General features: G+C 43.5%; 2 protein-coding genes across 2 annotated transcripts in view; one reads left to right on the top strand and one right to left on the bottom strand.

The window, feature by feature from the left end:
- The first annotated feature begins 703 nt into the window (after positions 1 to 703).
- Positions 704 to 2,013, top strand: LOC108795517 (hemoglobin larval subunit beta-1-like). The gene is made up of 3 exons (XM_018566793.1): positions 704 to 807; positions 1,147 to 1,354; positions 1,885 to 2,013. Exons 1-3 carry the CDS (start codon positions 716 to 718, stop codon positions 2,011 to 2,013), a joined length of 429 nt encoding a protein of 142 aa, XP_018422295.1. The 5' UTR covers positions 704 to 715.
- Positions 2,014 to 16,372: 14,359 nt separating this feature from the next.
- LUC7L (LUC7 like) overlaps positions 16,373 to 24,611 on the bottom strand; it is a 41,534-nt gene continuing 33,295 nt past the window's right edge. The window contains exons 8-9 of the mRNA XM_018566791.1: positions 20,653 to 20,837; positions 16,373 to 16,913 (exon numbers count right to left, since the gene is read on the bottom strand). Of these exons, the coding sequence (XP_018422293.1) occupies positions 20,675 to 20,837 (163 nt within the window). The 3' untranslated portion in view covers positions 16,373 to 16,913; positions 20,653 to 20,674. The remainder of the gene's footprint in view (positions 16,914 to 20,652; positions 20,838 to 24,611) is intronic.

Here is a 24,611-nt window from a genome sequence, read left to right on the forward strand (position 1 = left end):
GCAAGTCACTACAAAGTCCTGAGCTGCAGGTTCAGCATTACTGAGGGAAAGGAGAATGTGTTCTTCTATCACAGGCTTTGTGCACAGGTAATAAGTTTCAGTTACATTTTCCCTTAAAAATAATACAAAAAATAATACATTATATATATATAATGTATTATTTTTAAGGGACCGCTATGACCACATACAGAAGGTTATATTTCCTTTGCGCAAACTGTCAACCTTAGGTTTATCTGATTCATAGCTGTTGAATGTAGCAGTACTTACTACATTCAATATATTGCAAGTGCATTCACTATTAGCATATTGCAAATTATTTGTGTGAATGGCAGAAATATAATAAATTTTTTTTACTCTGGATGTCCATATTAGTAGCTTTACTACCATCTTCATTTTTCATATACATGGCTTAAAAATAACCATTATCATAAATTCAAAAGGTGATCATACTTTTACAAAAAAATACATAAAGCAAAGCTATGAGCTGTATATTTTTGTGGGATTTTTAGAAAAGAAATACCTATTAACAGCAGAAAATGGTTTAGACACATGAGAGCAGATATGAAGAGTTGGGTGGAGTTAACATGACACAGCAGAAACTATAATGGGTGTGACTTGGCAAATTTGACTATAAATCAGGGTTAAAATCTCAAACAAGTAGAAGAGTTAAACTTCTTGTTTGAATCCTCAGCACCAGCTAAACCTCACTGTCAAAATGGTCCACTGGACAGCCGAAGAGAAAGCTGCCTTGACCTCATCATGGTCAAAAGTCAACCTTGAGCAGGATGGCCAGGAAGCCCTGACCAGGTAACTAAAAATGTAATATTTTATTTTATAACAATAAAGTCACATCATACACAGTCTTTATATAGTTGCTACGATGAAAAGTAACAGAACTAAACTCTTTTAACACTGGTAAATTTCTTTAGATTTAACTGTTAAATTCTGTTAAAACTGTCAAAATGAAACTCTTTAAATGTAACTGTTTTGCTGTAACATTTCTTTCATGCATTTTTGCTGACATTAAGCTTTGGTCTTTGTATTATACTGATATATGGGAGCTTTGTAAATAATTACAAAAATCTTTGACTAATAAATAGTTTATAAATATGCCATTAATAAACCACTCAATTATCTATCATTTAGGCTATTTCTCGTGTACCCCTGGACCCAGAGGTATTTCAGCAGCTTTGGAAACCTGGCCGCTGGTAACCCCAAGGTCCGCGCTCATGGCAAGAAGGTGCTGGGAGCTGTTGACAGCGCCATTCACAATCTGGATGATGTGAAACATGCCCTGGCTGGCCTGAGCAAACAACATGCTACTGAGCTCCATGTGGATCCCGAGAACTTTAAGGTAGGTTCATTACAAACGCACTGCATCGCATTACGGCCGGCTCACTATGTTGTGGGGCAGGAGTGGCCGCTGCACAGGAACGCAAGGCACATCAATGCTTGAGGTCCGGTCCGGTGCGGTCCGAACGAAATAGTGCTTGCAGTGTCATTCACTTCAATGGACCGCTACGCCCCTTCCTGCCCCACAACATAGTGAGCCGGCCGCAATGCCATGCAATGCATTGCGGCCAGAATTGGGCTAGAACGCACTGTGTCTGGTGTGAACGAGGCCTAAATCTTTTACTAGTATGCCGAGAGTAGTGTAGTGGGTGTTTCGTTAACTGTAACAACTTCAAACCCAGAAAGTATAATATTGCAACATTAAGCATGCAGCCAGACTAGGAGAAGTATAGGAGCAAGTCTGGCATGAATACAAGATTTCCATACAAATGGCATCAATATGTTATGTTCCTGATAAAGTATTTGGCGTGGTTGAACAATAGGGTATGATAGAATTAAAAAATGTACTAATGTCTTATTCTGTTTCCACAGCGTCTTGCCGAAGTGCTGGTGATTGTCTTGGCTGGCAAGCTGGGAGCCGCCTTCACTCCTCAAGTCCAGGCTGCCTGGGAGAAATTCAGCAACGTTTTGGTGGCCGCTCTGAGCCATGGATATTACTAAATTCACATTTCAAAAAACAGAGACTTAACATCATGATTGCCAGCTGTTACCCCTGTGATTATTAATTTCCAATAAAGCTTTTACTTTATAAATCAAATGTTTTTTTATTTACACAATAATTATTAATGTCAGAGTTTTTGGAGATCACGGGTTTAAAAAAATGATTCATATTTATGATTAATATAATAAAATATTTTAAAACTTTGCTAAAAGTCTGCATGGTAACCTAAAGCATTCCAGCAACACATTTTAAAAATATACATTAGTTGAAAGTGTTATACATACAGAAAAAGGTCAAAACACTTCCTAAGCCAGGAATGGGCAACTCCAGCCCCCCAGCTGTGCTTTAACTACAAATCCCATCTGCCTCTGCCTCTGGGAATCATGTCTGTAACTGCCAGTCTTGCAATGCTTCATGGGACTTGTGTTCTACAACAGCTGGATGGCTGGAGTTGCGCACCCCTTTTCTAAGCACTGCACAGTCTGACCAACAGCTACAGGAAGCATTTGGCTGAAATTACCAGCAATACATGTATGAGATCATATGTATTGGGTACCATGAACATTTTTCAGAAGCAAACCTAACCTTTTAAACAATTTGTTTAACAAAGACAAGGAAATAGAAAACAACATGATTATAAAATTATATTTATAATGCTTTAAAGATCACATAATATTACAGGAGTCATTTATGGAGAAATGTAGGGTTATCCTAAGGGCAGGGTTCAAAATTTCTACTTGCCTGCTAATATTTGGTGAGTGGAAATAAAGTGAGGCCAAGTCAGGCACGAGTCTAGTGGCAGGATAGGGGAAGAGAAGGTGGGGCGCCCAAGCGCCGTCCGTCGGGCAGTGAGGAAGGAGCCGGGAGAGGGCTAGCAGGGAGTTAGGAGGCGAAAGTACATAATTTTTCCTGTAGAGCCTATCTAGGAAGTATTTATGTGGAATTGATGACTGCTGCCACCCAGTCATTAATTCCACATAAATACCTCCTAGATAGTACTACACAGCCCCAAAATGTCTTCTCTGTTGCCTTGCCACCATGTTGGATACCTCTAAGAGAGAGGTTAAGTGCTAGGTGTCAATCATTGCCCGCTTTAACTTGTTCTGATACCTGCTCTGTTTGTGTACTCTATATGACAGCAGCGCTGTCTAGCATGCTGTCTCACTCCATATGTATCATGGCAATGATGGAACCACACATTAGGGCCTTAGAAGTGCAGTCCAGAGACAGTAGCTTTTCATATTTCACATGTCAGGGAGACTGTGTGAGAATAGAAGTAAAGAGGAGAAAAGATTGCAGTGCCACAGTTGGGAGGATAGGTAAGCAGGGGGAGCCTGTGAGAGAGCGGCGTCGCTGCCTTGCCTAGGGCAGCAGCAAAGGTAAATACACCGCTGGTCACACTGTGACGATTAAAGGCAAAGTCCACTGTTTAAAAAACATAATAACAGCACACTGTTATACATAAAAAAAATGTGCATGTATTATTTTTTTGCATAGGAGCCGCTAAAGCATTGAAACATTGCAACTGTGTTTAGTGGATCGTGGGTGCAATGCTCTGGCTCCTGCAGACTCCATTGACGGGAGGAAGTGTCAATAGACTACAAGTTCGGTGACGTTTTTACACCTTGAAGGGGCTAATGTTTTATGACACATAAGTTAAAATAAGTATTTATGCAAAAGTCAATTCTTGGTAAAACCACATTTGACTACAGATATTACCAGTTTTCTACATTTGCATCCTGCAGACAAGATTGTCACAGATTCTTAACTGTATTGAGGTCTGGGTCTAAGATATTCAGGTTCTTGAATCCTGCTGACCTGGCTAAAATTCCAACTGTGTGTAGCCCTGCCAGCACCACCTGCTTTGATCAGAGTCAATCATACAATCGACTTTTGTCAAAAGAGCCAGGTGGATAATTGTTGGCCAAGCAGTGACTGTAGCCAATCAAACTAAGTTACTCTTCAGGTATTCTGAGAACAGCGCCGGTTGCCCGAATACAATAGCTGTAGATTTTTGAGATAGGAGCTAGATATGTCAATAATTCTCTTCTTTAGACTGTTAAATGTTTCTGGAAGGGCTGCTCCCACACAAAACAGGGGACCCCCAAGCAGAATAAGGGGTCTAAAGTGGAACTAAATAGAGAACAAATGGGGGCACCACTGCTGATAGTAAAGTCCAATATAGTATTTTTTTTTCTCAAATGCATTTTTATTGAGGTTAACACGTAATAGGGTTACAAGACAGTGCAAGTAATATTCACATTAAACCAATGTACATAAATACATTGCATTTCCATGCCGGATGCTAACTGCGATGGTAGGCTCTCAGGTAGATAAAGTGAATGCTTGCGTGTGCAAGCTTTAGCAGGCTCAGTGAGTGTGACAGGTATCTATCATTTTTATTGATGCTTTTTGATACATTGTGGTATGTTTCATGCGTCAATAAACAGACGCCATTGATTCATCACTTGGAGTGCCGGTGTCTATGTTAGCCAGGTGTCTATCATGTCACGTAAACATCAAAGAAAGCCTGGTAGTGACGTAGTGCCAGATATTTGAAAGATGTATGGAGTAATTAAACCCGACACCAAGAGTGGGCAGCCCGGGGTCCGGAGCTCGGGCAGGCAGAAGTACATCAGAAGGCTTGGAGGGAGTAGGTTGTAAGAAAGCAGTGAAAGAGGGAGGGAAAGAGGTGTGAGAAGAGAAGAGAGAAGTTAGGGCAGAGTCTGGCTGTGGGCACAAGTGCAATAAGGTCGCTAGAAGTCACCTCCATCACAATGTGAGGAGGCAGCGATGAATGTCAGAAGGTATGTATTTCTCAATCCAGGGGGACCATACTCTTTCAAATTTCTGCATTGTATTTTCCAGCTGTGCTGTCCGCTTCTCACCACAGATCCTCCACAGCCCCCCTGAGATCTGGCAGACTGCAGGGTCTCAGGGGGGTCTCTGCAGGATCTGTGGGGGGCTTTGCAGGACTTGTGGGGGGCTTTGCAGGACTTGTGGGGGGTTTTCAGGATCTGTGGTTGGCTTTGCGCCTGCAAACCCCCCACAGATCCTGCAAAGCCCCCCTGAGATCCGGCAGACTGCAGGGTCTCAGGGGGGTCTCTGCAGGATCTGTGGGGGGTTTTGCAGGCTCCAAAGCCCCTCACAGATCCTGCACAGCCCCCCTGAGATCCGGCAGACTGCAGGGTCTCAGGGGGGTCTCTGCAGGATCTGTGGGGGGTTTTGCAGGCTCCAAAGCCCCTCACAGATCCTGCACAGCCCCCCTGAGATCCGGCAGACTGCAGGGTCTCAGGGGGGTCTCTGCAGGATCTGTGGGGGGTTTTGCAGGCTCCAAAGCCCCTCACAGATCCTGCACAGCCCCTCTGAGATCTGGCAGACTTCAGGGTCTCATGGGGGCTTTGCCGGATCTGTTTGGGCTCTGCAGCCCCATGGTGGGCAGAGCCCATTACAAATCCTGCACCGCCCCCCTGAGATCCAGCATACTGCAGGGCCTCCAGGGGGCTGTGCAGGATCTGTGGGGGCTTTACAGGGTCTCGGGCCTGTGCAGGATCTGTGGGGGGCTCTGCCCACCATAGACCCCGCAGAGCTCACCACAAATCCTGCTAAGCCCCCCTGAGACCACAGCTTTCCTGCTATGCTAATAGCGGAACATGTCAAAAGCTGGATACAGTGTTTGCACTGTATCCAGCGACTGACAGGTCACACAAAAAGTATTAAACAGGAAGGGGTGGGGTAAATTTAGTGGGGGTGGGGGCGCCCGTGTTTTGCCTTGCCTAGGGCAGTCCCAAACCAGAATACACCACTGCGTTCAGGGACCACCAATTGAAATAGATCCGACTCACCCAGATCGCCTTGGTATGCGATCCGGGCCAGTCACAATTAGGCAGCGGCAGCCAATAAACAGGTAGGTTAGACGGCTGCTTCCTCCTCGCTAGGACCCAGTGAGGACCCCGCAAGCGGCCGTCTAATCTGCCTGTTTAGAGGTCACCGCCGCTGCCTGATTGTGACCGGCCCGACTACAGAGGCGATCCGGGACGTTCAGGTCCCCCGTGAGAGCCGTACAAGGCCCTAAAGGCAGTGATGTTGAACGTTTCTTAAACCCGAGCGCCCAAACTGCAATACCAAACTTATTTTGAGCGCTGGCACTTTGAGATAAATAAATTGATTTGGCGTCACAGTTTGGGCACTCGGGTTCAAAAAGGTTCGCCATCACTGCCCTATATGCTCACAGAATCAATTAATCCATGCCTGGATGTTTCTGCCTCACAGGTATTTTGGCCTTCCTGACTGCACTAGTTACAATGTCCAGACTGTCAGTGGAACTCAGAGTTTGCAGAATTTTCCCAGCCGACAGAGAGAGCCTTATAGCTGGATTGCTATGCCCTTCTCTCACTTGGGAATAGGCTGTATAAAGCTGGCCATACACTGCTTGAATTTCCCTTGGCCCTTTCGGATTTTTATTAAACTTTTGTTGAAGGAGCGAACAATGATAGCAGCCAATTGGCAGGTGCCAGCTCTCAGAATATAATAGCCCGGCAAGGGAGAGTCCCTCATCCACACTGTTTTAGCATGGATGGGGAAATCAATTGATTTTTTACTACAAACTACAAGTGTATGACCAGCTTATAGTGTATTTTCACTTTTGTAGTCAAATTTGAGAAAACCCCACTTTGTTTTTATGTGTACTTACCTTTTAGCTGTTTCTTTGGTGAAGGCCTTTGTGTAGATTCCAGGCTACCCTGAGCAGTTTGAAAGTGAAAGACTGACTCACTAACATAAAATGGTTCTAAGTTGTTAACCCTTTGTTAGGTCAGACAGTGTTCGAATCTAGTTCACAACTGATAATGAGATCTGCCAGCACGGTACAGACAGGGTTCATTAGAGTAATCATAACTTCCCTCAGCCCCCTCCTGAACATTACGTAGGGGAACGCTAGGTAGGATTTTTAAGCAAGTATAAAGTACCTAAAAATGTAAGCAGCAATTTTCTACTTTTTTTAAAGTTATGCAATGCGATTGGGAACATGTAACAAAAATAAAATAGGTGTTATCCCAATTTGGCTGTAAAAGTGGAATATAAGGCCACATATACATTCCAGTGGCCAGGTGAAGCTACATGCAGAGATCTTTGTCATGTGTCTGCATGGCAGTGGAAGTCTCTATTTTCTGCATGTTTACAGCTTTAATGTAGGTATTTCCCTCAGACCTATGGTATTATCTAATGCCTTATGTGAAGTAACCATTTTATGCTATTCATGTTGCTATGCATTGGGTGTGGAACCTCAGGTATGCTAAGACCTGGTTTGGTAGTGGTACCTTATTTTGTGGACCAATGTTTTGCTGTACATCCTGCTGAGGTTTTTACCCTCTGCTTATTACTACCTGTAGCCTCCTCTGGGTTTGCTCCAAGAGTTGGATCTATCACAGATTAATACTTACTAGTAACTGGGTTATAAAAATGCTACAGCTCAAGCCTCTTATAGGACTTGTGATGATCTGTGCAATTAATATTAGTCTTGCCTGCTTGCAGCATAAAGCTAGTGTGTGTGTGTACTGTATATGTAAAATTTTTTGACTACATCACAATTCTGGCCTCATGCATTCTTCAAACTACTTTTGGGTAATGTATACATAACATTGGGATTTCTATTAGTATAATGCCTTTTGTATTCATCCCCGAGCCAAGTCTTCTCAGATCTATTGTGTACCACTTATGAATGTTCTGCCAGTGCCAGTAGATTTAATGGTGCATTGTTTCAGTCACCTACCATGTGGGACTTTAGGTGGACCTTTTACAACATAATTTCCAATAAATGAGGCGGCTCTTTTGAGACTGGACCGTATTAGGTAGTGCTCTTTTATAAAAATGTATAATACAGGTTTAGGGGTCTATTTATTAAGCAAATTCAGAGAGCCATTTACCCTGTGTATCTCTGTGGCTTGTGAATAGAGGCAAAAATAAAGGTTCCATACACCTATAGTGAAGAGCTCCGGCCGAAAAGGAAGGGAGACAGACCAGCAGGAGCAGCTGCTCCCACGAGTCAGGTACTGACTCAAGCCTGACTGAATTTCCACTCGCCTGCACTGCATTTCCACTCGCCAAATGCGAGCAGGCGAGTGGAAATTTTGAGCCCTGCACCTATTGATTATCGTTCGGAAATTGTCCACGAATGGTCTTTCGAACGATAATCGATCAGTTGATGGGAACCCAACGATTTTTTTTTTTTTTTTACTTTACTCCTGGCAGAATTTTCTTCAAGGGTAAGGCTGGAAAACTTTTTTTGAATCGTACAATAATCGATGGATTAGTAAAATAAAAATCGCAGCAAGAACACTGCACATGCGCAAACGAAAATCTGTTCTATCATTCGACAAAATTCGGTGATATGTTTGTGAATGTTCTCATTCATCCAGGTCATGGTATATCTGTAAAGAATAAGTCAAGGCAACTGGACTTGCTGTATTTTTCTTGAAGATGTTTCACTGGCCATCCAACCAGCTTTCTCAATTCAGAATGACTTGTACAAAAATTCTCTAAGAATAAATATGGTGAATGTTGTTCCAGAAATTTGGTGAGTTAGTATTGCTAACGAACGATTATCGGAAACGACATTGGTCTGTGCGTGATGGTCTATTTGAGCTAGAATTGAAAGAGGGTTCTTGGGAGCAACAAAAACTCCCGAACAAAAATCTATAGGTGTATGGCCAGCTTTAGTATACTGAAAAATTGTAATACCACCTTATGGCCACTGGATGGAGCTGAGCTGCATAGGAAATAAGTATTTCCTATGCAGCTCAGCTCCATCTAGTTGCCATAATGCAATATTACATTAACTTTGACCTAAAAAAAACTGAACGTTCTAGAAAGAATGTTTACAGAGATTGACAGGGGGAATGGCTCTGTAAATTGTTCATAAATAGACCCTTAGCCTTCTACAGAATGTAATGTATTTGTGCACGTTCAGTACTATCTAGCTTGCTCTCTTACATGTCTTCCTATGTAAATGGTGTGACAGTCTAGGTCAGTGATGGCAAACCTTTTTGAGCCCGAGTGCCCAAACTAGATCACTAAACCAACTTATGCATCTCAAACTGCCAACCCTGCAATTAGACCTGAATACTGATGATTTCTTTCAGAAAACACTTTATACAACTGTCTGAACTAATTATGTGCTTAAATCTTAGAAGAAAAATAAAATACAAGAGGTTTTACCTACACTACAGAGTCACATGTACCTTGGTACTGTGCTAATGAGTGAAGTGTTCCATTGCAGTGTGCTACTAAGGTACATGTCATGCAGCACAATGCAAGAGAACAGTCTTGCTACACCTTGGAGTCAGTGATGGTGACCCCGGTAGCTCTGCCACTGACTGCAACTTGTAAAGGAACTAATCTCAGCAATACATTATACAGCAATGCAGAATACCGTCAACTATAGAAGACTACAAATCCCAACAATACATTACACAGCAATGCAGAATACCACAAACCATAGAGGACTACAAATCCCAGCAATACAATATACAGCAATGCAGAATACCACCAACTATAGAAGACTATACATCCCAATAATACATTATACAGCAATGCAGAATACCACCAATTAGAGGACTACAAATACAATACATAATGCAGCAATGCAGAATAATAGCAACTATAGAGGACTACATATCCCAGCAATACAATATACAGCAATGCAGAATCCCACCAACTATAGAAGACTATACATCCCAATAATACATTATACAGCACTGCAGAATACCACCACCTATAGAAGACTGCATATCCCAGCAATACAATATACAGCAATGCAGAATCCCACCAACTATAGAAGACTACAAATCCCAACAATACATTTAACAGCAATGCAAAATAATATGAAGCTACATACCCTGTGTTGCTCCGGGGTGGCAGCCTGATGTCTCTAGGGTCTTATAGGGGGGTTTGTATGGCTCTCAGGATGGGGGGGGGGCTGTGCAGCTCCCAGGGGGGTTGTTTGGCTCTCAGGGGGGGGGGGGGGAAGCCTGTGCGGCTCTCACAGGGGATCCGAACGTCCCAGATCGCCTCTGTAGTCAGTACGCGATCGGGCGGGTCACAACTCACAATCAGGCAGTGACCTCTAAACAGGCATATTAGACGGCCGATCGCAGGGGTCTCTCGGGGTCCTAGCGACTAGCGAGGAGGAAGCAGCCTGTTTAGAGGCCGCCGCTGCCTGATTGCGACCAGCCCGGATGGCGTACCGAGGCGGTCAGATTTGGGGTTCCTGAAACTGGGCTCCCGTGCCAGCAGAGGGGGCCCCACGTGCCATAGGTTCGCCACCACTGGTCTAGGTTGCTACAGAGGTTTAGGTAATGTCTTGTGCTTACAAGGCATCACTTGTTGCAGGCAGTTAACATTACTACACCAAGCCATTTACATGCCACATGTTGTACTTTTGGGGGTGTCTATAATGTTTCACAGTGGTAAACCTCTTATATGAAATCCTATGTAAGTTGTGTGACAGTCTATATTGCCACAGAGGTTTAGGACATTTATATAATGTCTTGTGCTTACAATGCATTACTTGTTGCAGCTACTGAATTTGATACACTAGGCCCTATACATGTCATGTGTTGTTATACACTTTTAGTGAAGTCTTTTCTGGACCACAGTGGTGAACTTCTTACATGATATCCTGTGTGGATGGTGAAAGTCTGCAGAGGTTTAGGACATTTAAAGGAGAACTATGAGGAGAGTGAAAATCACTCATCCTCATAGTTCGAGCCAACTTGTGACAATGAAACTGTCACAGGTCGGCTCAATAGATTGGGAAGTGAGCAAACACATACCGTCGCTCACTCACTTCTTGATCATCTCCCTGCAGAGAGCCGTGACTGTCACTCACAGCTCCCTGCAGGGATTTTAAGTCATTTTAAGTGATTTCTTGTGCTTATAATGCAGCACTTGTGTGCAACATTGCAGCCAGTTCATGTTACAACACATGACATGTTATACTTCTGCGGGCACTGATGCTGTACCACAATGTTAAACCTTTTACATTCTTGTAGATGTTCATCGTCTAATCCTGCAGAAGTTTAGGGCATTTATGTAGTGTTTTTTTTTTTTACACTACAACACATTTTGTACAGTATCATATGCTGTAATCATTGTGTCCCTTGTTATGTTTTGATATTGTAATTGAGTATTTGCCTCATACCATTTCTCATTGCTGCTAGCACAGATGGTGTCCACGAGGACTTGACGCACCTCAGTACTACTATACTTTTCAGATAATACAGGTGCTGATTAGAGAACAGGAAGGAATTTTGGTATCACCAAGCATTTCCTAGAGCAGTAGGCAAATTCAGGCTCTCCAGCTGTGGTGAAACTACAAACCCCATCATGCATGCTGCTGTAAATAATGCCTGTCAAGGATTTGTAGTTTCACCACAGCTGGTGGTCTGATGTTTGGCTACCATACCATAGGGAATTGTTGTTATGTTCTCAGTAAGTCTAGCCTCCTACTGTTTTGTCTTTTCAGCTGCTCCACCATGACACAAATTAGGAACAGGTTCTCTGCCATTTCTGAGCAGTGGGGTTCACACAAAGGTGCTTAAATAATAATTATTGTTCAAAACGCTTATGTGGCATTCATATACCATGATGTAGGTTGTGAGTGGTCACTGTGAGTATGCTTCTGCAGCAGACCCCTTTTTGTTCTATTAACTAATAATCTATCAGGAAAGGGTACATTCTTGTGGTGAGACTATACAAGTTCAGCTTTACCTTTAGCCTTCATAAATAGGCAGAAATTCTACATATCAGTCATGCAATATGGTTGTATGTATTAACATATCCAGATAGATGGCACAATCATTTTTATCATTACCTTTTTAAGTTGAGCCACATAGGCTATGGTGGGCTTCTATGCCCATGGTTGACCAGAGCCTTACTAGGCTTTATTATTTAGATTTTTTTTTTTGAGTCAGTTGTATATCATTGTAATCAACGTTAATCAGGGAACGTTTGTTTGGTGGATTTTGGTTATGTCCTCAAGTTTTCTAATAGGACAGACTTTCACTGCCGTTTAGGTCTCTTGTTTCATACATCTCTGTTGGGAGATTCGTACAGTATATCTGTAATTCTCATAGTCAGACCAGTGAGAGGAGAGGTTTCTAAGCATTTATCACTAGAAAATTTGGTACAGTCAAGTTAGTCTCCTCATGTCTTGTGCTGGAAGATTTAGGAGATCCAGAGTTGGGCCCATAAATAACTATTTCCATGAGTCTCCCAGGACAGCAGGATTTCCACCATTGAGTATGATTTGCTTCCTGGTCCAGTGTAAGGTGTCTATCTCTCATGTGCTGTCCTGGAAGAATCATGGGGGGAAAAAAAATGAGTGTGTGTGTGGTCACTTTACTTGCAGTGGTAAACAAAAGTCAAATAACTACTGTAGATATAAAAAGTCTACACACCCCTGTAAACATTCCAGGTTTTTGAGATTGATATGAGATTAGACCAAGGGTAATCACTTCAGATTTTGTTTTATTTTTAATCTGACCTAAAATCTGTGCAATTCATTAAAAACAAAAAAACAAACTGAAATTGTTTTGTGGAGGAAACAAAAAAGTAATGTGGCTGCATAAGTGTACACATCCTCTTATAATTAAGGATGCAGCCGTTTTCAGAATTAACCACTCGCATACAAACTGGTTAAATAGTAGTCAGTAGACACCTGCCATCAATTAAAGTGACTCTGATTAAGCCCATATAAAGTTCAGCAGTTCTAGTAGGATTTTCTCACATCAAAAGCTGCCCATACACCTGTAGATTATCTGCAGATTTTCTATGGTCAGATGGAAAAGTGCAACAGATTCCTCCATCTACACTAAACTGTGTGGCTGGAGGAATCTCCCACTGGGACTGGCTTCAGTATCTCGCTAGTCGGCCCCGCTGGCTCTTAAAATACCTGAACAATCTGATTGGTGAAGATGGTCATCAACAAGTGGAAAGGATATGCCACAAGAGTGACATTACCAAGAACTTAATGTTTTGCCAAAATTAAAGAAAAAGCAAGAAAACTGGTCCGGAGGGCTGCCTAGAGGCCTACAGCAAGGAGCGGCAGGAATTTTTGACAAGTACTGGTTATGTATTACATGCGACAACTATCTGCCATATTGCTCATATGTCTGGGCTGTGGGGAAGGGTGGAGAGACGGAAGCCTCTTACAGAAAGAAAAAAAAACACCAAGCATTTCAAGTCTGACAAAAGCATGTGGGAAAATGTGTTATGGTCTGATGAGTACAAGACTGAACTTTGTGACCATAATTCCAAAAAGTATGTTTGGAACAAAAACACTGCACATCACCAAAAGTATACCATATATCTGCACTAAAGCATGGTGGTGGCAGCATTATGCTTTAGGGCTGTTTTATTTCAGCTGGAACTGAGGTCAAGGCGGAGGGACTTATGAACAGATCCAAATATCAGTTAATTTTGGCACAAAACACTTAGGGCTCTACTAAGGAATTTCACCTTTCAGCCTGACAACGATCCAAAGCATATCTCCACATCTACAAAAGAATGGCTTCACCAGAAGAAAATCAAGTTTTGGAATGGCAGTGCAAGAGCCCAGACTTGAATCCAACTGAAAACCTGTAGGATGACCTGAAGAAGCTGTGCATAGGAGATACCCTCGCAATCTGACATATTTGAAACACCTTTGCAAAGAAGGGTGATCAAAGATATGCTATGCAGGTATATTCCTACCCTAAAAGACCAACTACGGTCATAAAATCAAAAGGTGCTTCAACAAAGTATTAGGTTAAGGGTGTGCATATTTATGCAACCACACTATTGTAAGTTTAATGATTTCACAGAGTTTTTAATTGAATTGCAGATTATAGGTCACATTAAAAAGATGGAAAAAATTCTGAAGTGATTTATCGGGATCCGATTTTTTTTTTTTACATCTCGAAAACCTTTTATTGTTGGAGGTGTATAGACTTATATCCACTGTATAGTTTCTGCCCCAGAGGCTATTTAGGGTTACACAACAAAAGTAGAGTATTCTTATGCAATCCAGAGTATATTGCATTTTATTGTACTACATGGATATTAAAGTAAATCTAATTGAGAGAAATAAGGCCTGAATGTACCAAATGTATACTTGTTTTAAGTCACTCAAAATATTGAAGCAAGGTTGCCAGACAGGCAATAAGCATCCTCAGAAGGAAAGGACAGTTATGGCAACCTACACCTTTTTCTCATAAAAGGTTTTTTTTTTTTTTTATGGACAGTTTTGTGTAGATATTATTGTAACAGAAAGTGGACAAGCCCAAGGAGCTGTACTTATCGCCAACATCCACTTAGAACCCAGTGGTGCTGAATGGACTCCACCCTTTAAAACAGTTAAAGTTTTTCAGTCTTAAGGCTTCTGTGTACTAACAGCAGTGTGTAATGCAGGCTTTAAAAACCATTTGCAAAGCTCTCAGCAGTTGTCAAGCAGCTTTCTTGTTGCCTATAAAACAATAGGCTGTGGCTTTGGAATAGCATAATAAGACTGTCTGTTGCATCAAACAAGCTGCTAGCAGGCTTCCAAAAAGGTTTAAATAGTACTGAATTATGCTAGAAGCTTGTTTCCATTTTAATGGATAACTAACCAAGAATCATCAAGTTCAATATAATACATGGCACGTGTCATTTACACTTACCTCCCTGCTGTCCATTCAGAAATACCGCGTTTCCCCGAAAATAAAACAGTCTTATTTTTTTTTTTTTGGCTCAAAAAAAAAAAAACCACACACTAGGTCTTATTTTTGGGGTAGGTCTTACTTTTTTTTGTTTTTTCTTAATGTACAACATTAATAGCTCTATTGACGGAATAGCTCTTTCTTTTTGCACTCATCTTTCAGCAGTTTGGTAACCAATCGCTGAATGAGTGCTTTCACTATGATTCCTCACAAGCGGAGTGCATTTGGTATCACTCTGCCTGTGACAGGAGCCGGCACTATAGAGGAAGCACTGGCTTATTTCGCTCTGCTCCCTCCGCTGCAGCCTCGCTTCCTCCGGCTTATGCTGGCTCCGCTGATTCTCTCCCACGGCTCTTCAAGTTCCCCCTCAAGCCACCACTAGCCACAACTAGGTCTTATTTTCGGGGTAGGTCTTGTATTTTAGCAATTACAAAAAATAGTACTAGGTCTTATTTACGGGGTAGGTCTTATTTTCGGGTAAACACGGTACAGTTATCTGAAAACTGTGATGCTAGCACAAGAGTACTGAAAGCAGACTGCTCCTGAGCACTACCATTATTTAAAAGGAATTAGTTGCCATAAAAGCAAGCCCACAGACTTCTAATTCAGTTAATTATTTTATACAAATAATGGTATAGTTTGTAAGCACAGTGTGCAGGGATCGGGAGAAATCAGTTAAAGGTTCTGCAGCAATTTCATCCGTTATTACTGCTCACACGTATCTTCCACAGCCCTTTCTAAAGAGATCTCTTGGCATTTGCCATCAACATCCCCTAAAAGGAGACAAAAGTTGCTTTGAAGACTTGCAGCAGCTCAAAAGCTGGCTGAAATCGTTGCAAATGCTTTGTAAAAGCTTACTATACATACTGCTCTTACACAAGCTGAAGCCCATGTGTACAAGGTCATATAGTGGTTACACACACAAACCATGATAAAGACCTTTAAAGTCTAGAATCTTCAGTCTTTAACTTGGTATATTCCATGATGTGTAAAATAAAGAAGCCATAACACTACTGCTGAAGTGGTGCCGATCCTTACGTATAAACCGCTAGCATCTGAGATTCATTCTGATGACCTCATTCAACACACCATTCAATTCTCAACCACACCGCCATTCTCAGAGGCATCTACTGATCTCTAAAGTATATCCAAGGCCAAAAATGTGTAATTGTCACTGTAAAGTAGGCAAGACATAAGACTTTGTCGGTTTATTTTTTTCCCCCCATCCATCCCATTGGAGCGAGTTCCCTGCACTTCGGTTCCATAGATACAAAAGGAAGTAAAGGAAAACCCAATATTGTTACTGCAACAACTGTTCCCACTGGAAACATTTCCTCTATTCCTGTCCAAGTGGCAACTCAAAATTTTGGATTTCCCTTAAACTCAGAGTGCCAGTGACAACAATTACCAGGACAAAGAGGGTGAATCTTTCCAGCAGGAGAAAAGATACCAATAAAAAACCTGACAGATGTTCTAACCCTTTCACATTCTACCCAAATCAAAACAAAAAACACATTTTAGCATTAGATAAACTACGTTTATGATCCAGTATTCCAAATGTGTAAATGTATAGCAGAATCTTTCTGAATAACCACACTAGATAACATAGGAAACATACAACATGTTACCTCCATTAACACTGCCCACATATGTATTTTTATTTTGCGTGGCTTTAGCCTGAAATACTTGGACAAAACTTGTTCAACATACCTTAAATGTACATTTGTAAAGGAAAAGAGTAGTTGATATACTACAGCAAGCATATTCCTATTGACAAAACATATCAACAGATAATACAAAAGCTTGAAATCACATGAAACTACATTAACAGTTTTTCGTATGTAACTTCCCCATCCATGTCCCCTAAAAAACACAATAAACAAAATTAGTACACTAAACAAAATGATTTAATTGTATACCAACTACTTTCAACTGAGGGCAAGCAGAATATAATTAATAACATTGCTATTTTCAAACAATAAAAAAAATTGGATTTATCAAATGTGAGTTTTCAGTAAGAAAAAAAGCTTTATTATCATTTATAGAACATTGCTCGATTCATTAAAAATACAACACAAAGTATGTTATTTGATGCATTGCAGGTTCCCCAGATGCAAAGTCAAACCTCAAGACTTTGTTATCGTAGTTGTGTGATCCCTGCTGATCTACAACAAAGAGAAAGATGCAAGTAGTTACATTTACAGAGGCCTTAATGTATAGAAAACATTGATAAAGAGCTATACAGAATATTGAATGGGCCAGTAAACCCATATTCCAACCTAAACTATAGCAAAAGGGAAAATAACATCTCATGTAGGGATGTCCCGATGCCACTTTTTTAAGACCAAGTACAAGTACTGGCCCTCATGTACTTGCCGATACCAATTACCGATACTTTTTCTTAAAGGGACAGGTGACATTTAAAAAAAAACCATCTGACTCACCTCTGAAGTCCATGTCCACAGCTAAACTCTGTAACCCTCATTCAGAGCTCACCTTTGCCCCCTCATACTACAGATCAACAGTGGGTGGAAGCAGCCTGAGCACCCAGGGGTGTGGGCATGTGCCCTGGGTGCTTGACGGTACTGATACACATGGTGCATACACATAGGGACAGTGAGGACCCCTTATCGTGAGCAACTACTGACTGTCTTCTTTGCCATCCCAGCACATGCCCTTACTCACTCTTGCCTGTTCAATGGAGGTGCCTCACGGAGGTGCCGAATGCTTTCTTTTTCCTTACAGTCGCTGGCCAACCACATTAGGACCCCACCTGGAGCGCCGACGCGACGCTCCTCCAGCCTGCCCAGAGGACGGTAAAAAGGACCCCACGGACGGTAAAAGAAAATTTAAAAAAAACAGCGCGAGCTTCGGCGCTAGGCATCGGGGCATTTTGACAAGTACAAGTACTTGTCAAAATGCCCTGTATCGGGCCCGATTCCGATGCTAGCAAGAGCGACAGGCGGAGGCCTCGGGGCAGCCGCTGCCCACCCACATTAGGACCCCACCTGGAGCGCCGACGCGACGCTCCTCCAGCCTGCCCAGAGGACGGTAAAAAGGACCCCACGGACGGTAAAAGAAAATTTAAAAAAAACAGCGCGAGCTTCGGCGCTAGGCATCGGGGCATTTTGACAAGTACAAGTACTTGTCAAAATGCCCTGTATCATTTAGGAAAAACAAGCAACCTATCAATAACATACACAATGCTGCATTATTAAATTCCTGTCATACAGCAAGTTAATTTTTAACCTCAAAAAGCAGTCATTGAACACTAGACAGGTGACTGTGCTGGGGACTGAGGAGCATTTTGGAAGAATGTCATCACTATGGCATACAGGAGGAAAGACTTCTTGTACTCCCCTTCTCTCAGTCATTACTGACTCGGACAGTTGGCCACTGCACAGACTGCCATATCCCTGTGTCACCATACAATTCGAGGAACTAAATGATGAGTAAATATATATGGCGCCAGCCTTTTATAAGGAAAGGAGGTTGCAGGAATTGTCAGGGAATCACTGTTAAGTTTGTGAAGTAGTAAACGCACGTGTTACATGTTTGTTTGTTTTTTCGTTTTTTAGCATGCATGCACATAAAAAAATCTATCAATAGACAAAAATGTAGAAAAAAAAAAAAAATCAGCATGCATACACAAAAATATTTCACTACAACCGACAGAAATTACATTTAAAAAATCCTGTAAGTGTATCCTACCATTACAGTCTTAAATAGAGGCGCACTGCATGTAAACAGTATGATACAGCTCTCAAAGTAATAGTCTAGTAATGGATCATAGAGACTGTAGATTTCAGACCATGCTGACAGCATTATTATCAGCATGCTCTTGGTAGTGCTGCCAGCCGTCACAGCAGGGAATGCAGATTAAAGTTCCTTCCCACAGTTTCCTGTACGGAGGGAACCTTAAACAAAATACATTTAGGAAGGGATTAAACGAATAAGGAAAAGGGTATCCTTTTATCTCTCTCTAAAACAAAAAATTATTGAGGCAGCGCCATTCCAGAGCTCCCGGAAAAAAAAAAGCTAGTGTAATATACATCACTTCCTGCATTCTGACACCGGAGAGGGGACCAGAGGGAGATTGTGTGCCGATCTCCCTCTGATCCCCTCACAGAGCAGTCGTGCCTGTCCAGGGCACAATGGAGCTGGGGACCAGCTGTGCGGAGGGGGGCACACAGGGCGGAGCTACAGGCGGAGGCCTCTGGGCAGTCGCTGGCCAACCACATTAGGACCCCACCTGGAGCGCCGACGCGACGCTCCTCCAGCCTGCCCAGAGGACGGTAAAAAGGACCCCACGGACGGTAAAAGAAAATTTAAAAAAAACAGCGCGAGCTTCGGCGCTAGGCATCGGGGCATTTTGACAAGTACAAGTACTTGTCAAAATGCCCTGTATCGGGCCCGATTCCGATGCTAGCATCAGTATCGGGACATCCCTAATCTCATGGTAAATGTTTGTGGCTTACCTACTGCTTCATTTCATTTACCAGTACAAAGAGCTATTGCTCTTTTAAAACAAGCAGCTTGTTACATCATTGATGATGGGAAGTGTGCAGCTTGAAAAAAAAGGTGCAAAGAGCACCACCAGCTGGCTTTCTTCTGACCTGAGAAGCTCTATTATGCAAATCTTTCCTTTAGGATATACAAGCAAACCTATCAATAACATACACAATGCTGCATTATTAAATTCCTGTCATACAGCAAGTTAATTTTTAACCTCAAAAAGCAGTCATTGAACACTAGACAGGTGACTGTGCTGGGGACTGAGGAGCATTTTGGAAGAATGTCATCACTATGGCATACAGGAGGAAAGACTTCTTGTACTCCCCTTCTCTCAGTCATTACTGACTCGGACAGTTGGCCACTGCACAGACTGCCATATCCCTGTGTCACCATACAATTCGAGGAACTAAATGATGAGTAAATATATATGGCGCCAGCCTTTTATAAGGAAAGGAGGTTGCAGGAATTGTCAGGGAATCACTGTTAAGTTTGTGAAGTAGTAAACGCACGTGTTACATGTTTGTTTGTTTTTTCGTTTTTTAGCATGCATGCACATAAAAAAATCTATCAATAGACAAAAATGTAGAAAAAAAAAAAAAATCAGCATGCATACACAAAAATATTTCACTACAACCGACAGAAATTACATTTAAAAAATCCTGTAAGTGTATCCTACCATTACAGTCTTAAATAGAGGCGCACTGCATGTAAACAGTATGATACAGCTCTCAAAGTAATAGTCTAGTAATGGATCATAGAGACTGTAGATTTCAGACCATGCTGACAGCATTATTATCAGCATGCTCTTGGTAGTGCTGCCAGCCGTCACAGCAGGGAATGCAGATTAAAGTTCCTTCCCACAGTTTCCTGTACGGAGGGAACCTTAAACAAAATACATTTAGGAAGGGATTAAACGAATAAGGAAAAGGGTATCCTTTTATCTCTCTCTAAAACAAAAAATTATTGAGGCAGCGCCATTCCAGAGCTCCCGGAAAAAAAAAAGCTAGTGTAATATACATCACTTCCTGCATTCTGACACCGGAGAGGGGACCAGAGGGAGATTGTGTGCCGATCTCCCTCTGATCCCCTCACAGAGCAGTCGTGCCTGTCCAGGGCACAATGGAGCTGGGGACCAGCTGTGCGGAGGGGGGCACACCAACATGAACCTCATGCATCCATCGGCTCTATAGCGGCCGGATAGCTTGTATGTAAACAGGCAACATTGCCCGTTTAATTTTTTTTTTCAGGTTCACGCTCTAGCGTGGGCGGGGCTAAAAGGCTGCCTTTAGACGCTGTTACATTCAAGAAGCTGTTAATATATAATTTGTACAAGAATGTCTTCCAATTTATAAGCAAAATACAGTAAAAGATCAATGCATCACTTATTACCTCTGCCGTTGTCTTGCAGTAGTTATTTTTTTGCTCTCTCCTTATCTCTAGAACCGCCATGGTAACTTTTGTTACGACTTCCTGATCGACTACGATGTCGCCTGTGTCGGTCCCTTGATCTTGATCTTCGTTTGTCACGAGAGGTGGATCGTGACCTTCGTCGCCGCCTATCCCTTGATCCCGATCTAAAAAAATCAATTTAAAAAAAAAAAATCAATTTAGTGTGAGAAAACATAAGCAACTATTTGACTTGTAAAATAACACCCAATAGTTTGTGAGGCATTTATGAAATGCCTGCAGCTGCCTTGAGAAAATATGGATTTAATGTCTGGCTAAGTTGGCAACTGCAACATTCTGCTCTAAGAACAATTCTGGTAGATTGGGTTCTTCTACTCTCTGATCTCCCTGCAGACATCTATAGCCCTGAACAATTGTATGGGGAAATCACACAGGTTGACCAAACCAATGGAACAACTGCAGGACCAGGACTTTGTGCAGATTGGCATTTCAAAACACACTGCATTTCTTATTTTACAATTCCTATGCAAGTAAAATGTATCACTACATACTGCTTTCTTTTTTTCAAGTGACTCAAAAGTTGCAGGAATGCCAGATTCTTATCTACACACCTCTATTGGGTTATCAAGGCAATGAAACATAAGGGTCAGCATGACAACCAGGCAGCAAACATTCTCAGAAGGGTATATCTACAATGGCAGATTCCATGTTTCTATTAGGACAAGCTTGCTTTGGGTTTGTATACATCTTTAGCTGCCTGTATGTTGAAATATACAAATAGTTTTGACATGTAGCTTTCAATCTCTGCCCTTTGCCCTGGTTTGTGCCTAAAACATTCAGAACACTACAGAAGCCTCCAAGCAGGAACGTTGATGCATGACAGGCAAAGGTCTGACATTTCCAGTTGATATTAAAGCTAAGCTGCTACCTCCGGCCTCCCACGTTTCTGTTGGGTCATCACTATGGTGGGCTGCTTCATTGGCCAAAAATAAGATTTTGTACTCACCGTAAAATCCTTTTCTCTCCGTTCATTGAAGGACGCAGGAGAAGGACGCTAGGCACAAAACAAAAGACAGCCCAGGGGCGGCCTCTGCTGGTGGCCCAACCCCCCACCTGCTGACAAGTCTCCAGCAAGTAACAAGCAGTTAGGAGTATACCCCCACAAAAGAGGGCGGGGCCTGTGTCCTTCAATGAACGGAGAGAAAAGGATTTTACGATGAGTAAAAAATCCTATTTTCTCTCCCGTTAATTGAAGGACACGGGGAACAGATCGTAGATCATGTACTGTAGGGACGTCACCAAGCAGTAACACACAGAGGGATGGGCAAAACACCAACATTCCCAAAAGACCCCGCTAAAGGGCCGCCTGCAACACTTTGCGCCCCAAACCAGCATCCGGCGATGCCAAAACAACCACCTTATAAAATTTGACATAGGTGTGAACAGAAGACCAAGTAGCGGCATTACAAACCTGAGAAACAGAAGCACCATGGTGAAAGGCCCAAGATGCCCCAACAGCCCTAGTGGAATGGGCAGTGACAGGAAAAGGTTGCCCGCGCCCCTTAACGGCGTACGCCTGAACAACAATGTGACAAATCCACTTAGAAATGGTAGACGCCGATGCTGCCCGGTCCTTACGAGGGCACTCCGTGAGCACGAACAAGGAATCTGACTCACGGAAGGAAGCCGAAACATCCAAATAAAACACGGAGAGCATGAACCACATCCAAACCAAACAGTGCATCGCTCTCTCCTTCCTATGAAACGGTTTTGGGCACAGAGAGGGCAAGACAATGTCCTCATTCAGATGGAACGCCGACACAACCTTAGGCAGGAAGGCCGGCCGAGGACGCAGAACAGCCGTGTCCCACGAGGGCATCCACTGCTTCCGCCCAAGGATCCTGTGCCCGGGCTATGAATTGTTCTACCTTCCGGTTGAGACTAGACGCCAGAAGGTCCCCCAGCGGCCACCTCCCGACTTGCGGCCACGCTCTTTGTGCCGCCCTGGTGGTTGACGTATGCCACAGCAGTGGTGTTGTCCGATTGAACAAGAACCGACAAGTCCTGAAGACGGGCTGTCCAATGAAGGAGATAGGCGAATCGCCCAAAGTTCCAACACATTTATTGGCAGACGGGACTCCTCCTGCGACCAACGACCCTGCACTGTCCAGGAGCCCAGGACCCCTCCCCAGCCCCGAAAGGCTGGCGTCCGTGGTGACCACTGCAGTCCAGCGCAGGGGTAAGGGACTTCCGACACCAGAGCCGGAGAGCGAAGCCACCATATCAGGGAAACTCTTGCCGCCCGAACTTCCCCGTCCAGAGATAGTGGGGATTTGTCCCACTGTAACAAGATATCCCTCTGAAGAGTCCTGGTGTGGTGCTGCGCATAAGGCACGCCTCGAAGGAGGCCACCTTTAGACCCAGGACCTGCATGCAAAAACGAATTGTCGACCACCGAGTCCACAACAAACGCACTTTGGAGCGAAGTTTCAAAAGTTTTTCCTGAGGAAGAAAAACTTGGCCCACAACAGTGTCCAGAACCAGGTCCAGATACTCCAGACATGGAGACGGTACGAGACAAAACAGTTCCATCCAAACTCCTCCAAAGACCGTATCATGACCCCCAGATCCGCCATCAGAGAAGAATGCGACTCCGCCCGCAGAAGATCGTCCAGATATCCCACGATCGAGATAACCCCGGCAACGCAACGTCAGAATTAGGGCCAATACCTTGGTGAGCACTCGCGGGGCCGATGCCAGACAAAGATATCGCTGATGAGACAAATGGGCACATAAAGGCATCCTTGATGTCAATGGAGGCCAGCAGGTCCCCTGATGGACACGCCACCACGGACCTGATCGACTGCATTCGAAACCTGCTCACAAAAAGGTATTCAAAAGGTATAGAACCCCCTGAACCTTTCGGCGGAGGGGACCGGAACGATCACCCCCGAGACAAGAGGTCCTCCACCGCACTGTGAAGATCCGCCAGTCGCGGAGTGGAAAGTCACGTGTTGGACAGGAAGAACCTGTTCCCGGGGGGAGACAGGAATTCAATCTTGTAACCCGAAGAAAATCAGCTCCCGCACCAAGGTGTCGGAAACGTGAGCCAACCAAAAATCCGCAAAGAGTCGAAGACGCCCCCCCCACCCTGGAGTCCAGAGATGGGGCCAGACCCTCATGCAGACAGGGGCTTGGCAGACTGAGGGACGCTTGGCAGGCTGGGAGGGGGAAGGTTTGGGTGGGCGAAAAAGCCTTCTGTGAGCGGAGAAGGTGGGAACAGGCTTCCGACGAAGTTCCCTCTTCCGCGACTGAGGCAAAAAGGTACTCTAACCCCAAGTCAAATCCTTAATGATCTCATCCAAGGTGGTGCCAAACAAACGGTCCCCGGTAAAGGGAAGCTCCGCCAGCGCCTTCTTGGAAGCCTGATCAGCACTTGAGCCAAAGTAACCGGCGAATCGTAACCATCGACACTGACAGCTTGGACACCAAAGGCGCCACAATCCAGGGCAGAGTTGCAAACATACTTAAGGCCCTGCACCAACTGCTCTGCAAAGTCCACATAGGCGGGGGAAACTTTTTGCTCCACAAGCCCCTGATGCAGCATCTTCGCCCATTCCGTCAGAGTCTGAGAGACCATAGCAGAAGCCAGGAGCGGAAAGCATAAGTGCTCCCGAAACGGAGTACATAGTCTGTGACACCGCCTCAGCCTTTCTATCGGTGGTTTCCCGAAAGGACGAAGAATCCTCCACCGAATAACCGTAGCTTTATTCAGGCGAGAAACTGGAGGGTCCACCGCAGGGGGGAGATGCCCACTTAGATAAAAAGGCCTCCCCAAAGGGATAGCGAACAGACAAACGTTTAGGAACCACGAACGACTTAGTAGGGCGCTTCCACTCCTTATAAATGAAGTCATCAAAGAAGGAGATGTAAGGGAACAC

The sequence above is a fragment of the Nanorana parkeri genome, unplaced genomic scaffold (genome assembly GCF_000935625.1).
Source record: "Nanorana parkeri isolate BGI_ZX_2015 unplaced genomic scaffold, ASM93562v1 scaffold975, whole genome shotgun sequence".
Classification (NCBI taxonomy): domain Eukaryota; kingdom Metazoa; phylum Chordata; class Amphibia; order Anura; family Dicroglossidae; genus Nanorana; species Nanorana parkeri.